The 5,769-nt window shown below is 64.9% G+C and overlaps 1 protein-coding gene across 1 annotated transcript in view; it reads right to left on the bottom strand.

The window, feature by feature from the left end:
• FLT4 (fms related receptor tyrosine kinase 4) overlaps positions 1-5,513 on the bottom strand; it is a 24,681-nt gene extending 19,168 nt beyond the window's left edge. The window contains exons 1-3 of the mRNA XM_027771445.1: positions 5,459-5,513; positions 650-746; positions 2-166 (exon numbers count right to left, since the gene is read on the bottom strand). Of these exons, the coding sequence (XP_027627246.1) occupies positions 2-166; positions 650-746; positions 5,459-5,513 (317 nt within the window). The remainder of the gene's footprint in view (position 1; positions 167-649; positions 747-5,458) is intronic.
• Positions 5,514-5,769: the final 256 nt, after the last annotated feature.

The following is a 5,769-nucleotide window of genomic DNA, read 5'->3' as shown; positions in this document are numbered from 1 at the left end:
GCCCGTGTCGTTGGCCTGGGCCTGGCGCAGCAGCAGCACCTTGCAGTAGGGCCTGGCGTCTGTGCCCTCGCAGTCCTGCACCGCCCCTGGGTCTGAGCTGTCCTTCTCCCCCGGGGCTGGCGCCTCCGGAGCCCCCGGCCAGGTCCACTCAAGGGGGTGCTGCCCACTGGCAGAGGACGGAGAGGTTGGCAGGATGGCGCTCACAGCCCAAGTGCAGGCCACACAGCCGCCCGGACAGTGCGCCCCGGGCCTCCTGCCTGAGCCACCTCGGCCTGACCCTGTGGCAGGCTGGCTGCAGAGGAGCCTGGGCCTGGGGTCACAGCTGGGGCTGCAGGGAGAAGCTACCTCTGGGCCAGTGAAGGAGGGCTGGGGTGGGTGCAGGCTGGTGGGGTTGGCAGGGTGGCCTGAAGTGAACATGGTGATCGCAGTCGGGGGAGATGCGGGGGCCGTGTCTGCGGGGGCCGTGTCTGTGGGGACCGTGCATACGGAGGCTGTGCGTGTGGGGGCCGTGTCTGTGAGGTCTCAAGGCTCCACACCCTGGGAGCCCTTCGGCTCAGGCTGTCTGTCCCGGGAAGGGCTGCCTTCCAGGTCCTCGCTACCCCTGCCTCGGCCTTCTACAGCCTTCGTGGTGTGTGGGAGGGACGGGTACCTGCAGGACAGGGACAGACTGTCCCCAGTGTCGATGACGTATGCCTCTTCTGTGACGTTCAGAGTCGGGGGGGTCATGGAGTAGCCACTGGCCAGGCCTAGGACAGGAGACAGGGGTGACATGGTGCCAGGTGGGGTACTCACGTGCTGATGAGGGGCGTGATGGGGCCTCCCCTGGCCACATGAGCACGCGCCTCTCTGGGGCATAGCACAGCCCAGCATCAGTGTGTGTGCCCCAGGCCCCAGACGGCCAGCAGCCTCCACCACGGGCTGCCTGTTGCCCCAATGCCATCCCTGATGGCCCTGGGCAGGACCCACACTCTGGCCCCGGGAGCCTTGTGGCCACTGAGAAGCAGAAGTGGGGGCCCAGCGTGTGTCACGGGGCAGCGCGACCCCATGGCTCTGCCTGCAGGCCCCTCCCTACTGGGCTCCAAGCACATGGCTGCTTCTGAGGGGGTCCTGACGCCCTAGACCCCCCACACCTGCCTCAGCCTCCCTGTTCGTTCCGCTCTGCACGAGTCCTCGACCCCTTGCAGGCGACCTCTGGCCCCGCTCTGGGCTCCCCCACAGGGCTCTTCCCGGACATGCAGATGAACACGGCTTGCCTGGCTCAACACCCGCCTCAGCCCGCTTGGCTTCCAGGGGACACGTGTATCCGTGTGTGAGCTGCCAGGCATGGGTGTCTGTGTGCGCCTGCCTGGGAGGGTCTGTGTGTATTCGCGTGTGGGAACCTGCGTCTTTGTCTGAGTGGCGTGTGTGGCTGCGCGTGTGTAAGCACGCGTGCCTGTGTCCCGACAGTGTGTGTGCACGCATGTGTGTGCAGTCCCGGGGGGGCAGGCCCTGTAAGCACGCATGCCTGTGTCCCGACAGCGTGTGTGCACGTGTGTGCAGTCCCGGGGGGGCAGGTCCTGTAAGCACGCATGCCTGTGTGTCCCGACAGTGTGTGTGCGTGTGTGTGGGTGCAGTCCCCGGGGGGGGCAGGCCCTGGGGAGGTCTGAGCCTGAACTCTAGCAGATGCATCCTGCCAGGACCGTCCTGACAACAGGAAGGGAGGACTGCGTGACCGAGGCCCCGGGCTGCGTCCTGTCCCCGCTCAGGTCCTGTGCCCAGGGGCACAGCCCACTGTCCCACCCCAGCCCTCACTAGGCTCAGAGACGCAAAATCGGGCTCTTCCACGTCCCAGCCGCGTCCGAGAGCCTGGGGCCCTGCCCTGCGGCCAGTGCAGGTGGGCGGGGCCCGGCGGCTGGGGTGGGAGCTGGTCCTAGGCCCCTGGCCCCTGACCCCAAGCTGCTGGAAAGTGGCAGCAGGCGGCTCTTCCATTCCTTTTTGCCATAGGGTGTGTGTGCTCACCAGAGAGAGGGAGTGAGAAACCGCCCCTCACCAGGGATGGTCATGCTGCATTTTCCTCCCAAGGCCTTCGAGAAGCATCCACCTGTGCTTGGCGTGATTTTCAAGCCCCCAGGTCTGGGACTCAAACCGCAGGTGGCCATGTGGGAGCCCAGGGCCTAAATCACTATGCCACCTGCTGGCCCCACTCTGGGATTCACCTTGGCATCACTGAGCCAATGCAGCCCGCAGCCCGCGTGCCTGCTGTGCCCGCTCGCCTCAGACCCCTCCGGCGGTGTCAGGCTCCAAGGCCTCTCCAGGCGCCTAGCCCCACTGTGTAGACAGGACTCACTGCAAAGCCCCCTCCTTCCCCTGAACTGTGAGCCTCCTCCTTGCCTCAGTCCGGCACCTGCCCTGAGCGGCCAGCCTTGGGCCCGGAGTAGGCGGGACCCGGCTCCAGGGCCCCTCCCCAGGGTGGTGCCTGGTCCTCCAGCACACCAGCAGGGCCCAGACCTTGGGGCCACCTCCCAGCCCTGGGGCTGCATGGGACAGAGCTCAGTGAGTGAGAGGAGGCTGAACAGTACAGAAGAGGCTCTGAAGAGGGGAGGCTTCCCTCGGTGAGGAGGGTCAGGGAGGAATCGCCTTAGCTGGGCCTCTAAGGAGTAGTAGGCTCCCCTCAGGCAGCGAGGAGGGGCCATGCCCACAGACCGGGCATGCGTGTGCCCAGCACGGTGGCTGGTTGCTGGGCGAGCTGCAGACGGCAAGGAGAAGGCAGTGGGGCCTTGCAAGGATAAGGGACAGGGCCTCCCGGGGGCAGTCATGGTCACAGTGGAGCCTGCTGGCCAGTCCCTGCCTCTCTCCCCAGGCTGCCCGAGGTGGCTCTGGTCTCCCTCCTCCCTCCCCTCCCTCCCCTTCCTGGGAACTCCCTGGCCCTTCACTAGAGTTCAGGCTGTCGGGCTTTTTACTGTTACACTAACAGTGAAATTATTTTTTACAGAATTATTTTATTTTATTTGAATTATCAGTTATCTTCTAATTTGACCAGAGAGAGAAAGAGAAAGTGAGAAGGCAAACTGCCAAACCTGGGACTCGAACCGCGGTCAGCCATGTGGGAGTCCAGCGCCCCAACCACCACACCACCTGCACTCAGCAGACCCAACTGGGTCACGCTGGGCTGGGCTGTGTGGGTTTTATTCATCGTTCTTAAGCCTGAAACACAGGACCAGCAGCTGAGATTCAGCTGGGTGCAGAACGGCCGGGCAGACGGGGTGGAGGCGGTAGAGCACCCTCCAGGCCTTCAGGTGAATGACGAGCAGAGGCTGGCAGTGGCAGCCCCGACCAGCGCTCTCCCACCAGAAGAGCCCACGGCTGTGTTCTGCAGAAGGCCACGCAGGCCTTCCCTGGTCACCACGGCCCTGGCCTGGACAATGTCCCCTCTGCCCCATCACTGTCCCACTAGGCTCTGTGTGACTGGCCCTCTGTCCTCACTGTTCTGGTCTCTGTGTACATCACTATCCTGGGGACCGAGGCTCTCTGCCCTGCTGCTGAGGGAGCCTCTCCTCCTCCCCACCCTCTGAGGCCCAGGCTCCTGGGGGCCCCACCTTGTCCACTAAAGCTGTCATCGCCGCTCTCTGGCCACTTACACCCATGCTGACCCAGTTCCTGGCTCCCTGTCCCCTCTATGACTTCAGTGTCCCCGATGACTCACGGCACCCTAGCCTTTGAGACGCTCGCCTTCCGTGGGCAGGGGACACAGTTGTCCCTCCTCACACAGCGCCTCCACCTGCCCCTCGCTCCCCGTGCCCACCACACCTGCCACCCAGAGCGCTGCAGCTCCAGCCCGGCCCAGCCTGCAGCGTGCAGCTGCCCACCGGACTAGGCACCCGCAGACACCCGGAGGTCCACGCTTCTGGTGCTGAATTGCTGGCTCGCACTCCTCCACCCCCGCCAGGGCTCCCCCAACAGTTCCCATCTCCCCAAATGAGAGTTGTGATGGGGGCCGCCTCTCCCTCCCAGCCCGGCCGGCCAGACGCATCCCAGGAGCCTCCCCGACGTGATGTGAGCCCACGAAGGGGCACCTCAGCCTCAGTGAGGTTGGTTCCCACTGCACTCCCAGCACATCCAAGGCAGAGCCGTGGCCTGGCCCTGCCCACCCTCACACCCTCCTGGCCCACTCTGGCCTCACTGCACGGCCCCCACGACTCGGAGTCCCACAGCGTGTCCCCTGCCCCCAGCCTCTGCACTCTCCTCTCGACAGGCCCCCTCTCCTTGCCATGTTCGGACCTCAGTTCAGACGTGACCTCCTCACCCCAAAGCCAAGCTCCCCGTCAGCCTCTCAGCCTCCTGCTGCTTAACCCGCCCTCCTTCAGCGCTCTGCAATGGTCGCGTTCACGCACGTGTCCATGTCCTCCATGGGGCCTTGGTCCCAGAGGGCTAAGAACCAAGACGTCCTCTTTCCTCCCCAACCCCGTGCCGCACACAGCACCTGCCTCAGGAAATACTAGTTGAATGAGTAAATCGACGGAGGGATGGAAGGAGGGATGGAAGGAGGGATGGAAGGAGGGATGGAAGGAGGGATGGAAGGAGGGATGGAAGGAGGGATGGAAGGAGGGATGGAAGGAGGGATGGAAGGAGGGATGGAAGGAGGGATGGAAGGACACACAGCTGGGCAGAAGGATGGGTGCATAGATGGATGGGTGGGGGACAGGTGGGTGGACAGGCGGGTGGGTGACGGATGGATGCGAGGACGGGTGAGTAGGTGGGTAAACGGACGGGCAAAGGGATGGATGAATAGAGACAACGGGTGGATGGGGGGGACGGACAGAGGGACGGAGGGACGGACAGAGGGACGGAGGGCTCAGCGGACCTCTGAGGTCTTCCTGGGGTTGGAACTAAGCCCCTCATTCCTGTGGAAAAGGTACTTCCAGTCTCAAAGCACGGGCTCCCCGGTGACTGCAGATCCCAGCCTGCTCAGCCAGGATGGCCTCGGCCCGAAGGCCGCCATGTGCTGAGGCCCCGTGACTGCCCAGCCACCACCTGTGTCCCTGAAGGCGCATCCTTCCTGCCTGCTGTGGTCTGGTTCTGCTGTCCTCCCTTCCCGCTGCAGGAAGCGCTGTCATCCTGGCCTCTGGCGCACTCCCCCTGCCTTCCTGTTCCTGACCCGGGAACTGGCTTCTTCCTTCCCCTGGCCAACAGGGCCCTGGCCCCGGAGCCTGCTGCAGAGTGCTCTGGGCAGGCGCCGGCAGAGGTCAGCGAGGCCAGAGTGCATACCTCCTGTTCTGTGCTGTCAGCAGCCCTGGGACGCCCTCGGCTTTGGGCCACGGAGACCCAGCATCAGCCACAGGAGCACGGGGCAGCGCACAGGGTCTGCCAGCCTCCCCGGGGCAGTGCCGGCACCCTCCGCGAGGGGGCCAGAGTGGGCAGGGGACTCCCGTGGGTTAGGTGCTGGTCTGAAGCCAGGCAGCGGGCAGTCGGCCTGACTTACACTGCCTCATCCGATCTCCCAGTGGCCGGTAGCGGGGGGTGGGGGTGAGTGTCATGCCTCCGGTCAGCAAGTGAGGAAACTGAGGCCAGGCAGCAGGTGGCTGAGGGCAGACAAGCTGGTCAGGTCTGCCCTCTGGGGCAGCTCTCTCCCACCTGAGCCCCAGCCAGAGCCTCAGGGACCCCCAGGGTCAGGAGGGTCACACAGGAAAGCGCATGGCTTCCTGGCCCCAGCCCCCTGCCCCTCACTGCAGGGCTGGCCTCCCAACTACTCCATGTCGGACCAAGATGGCCAAGGTGGACAGGGCTGATCCC

Source organism: Tupaia chinensis, unplaced genomic scaffold (assembly GCF_000334495.1).
Source record: "Tupaia chinensis unplaced genomic scaffold, TupChi_1.0 Scaffold000214_1, whole genome shotgun sequence".
Lineage (NCBI taxonomy): Eukaryota > Metazoa > Chordata > Mammalia > Scandentia > Tupaiidae > Tupaia > Tupaia belangeri.
The sequence above is the reverse complement of the archived record's forward strand: the minus strand, read 5'-3'. Positions and strand labels throughout refer to the sequence as shown.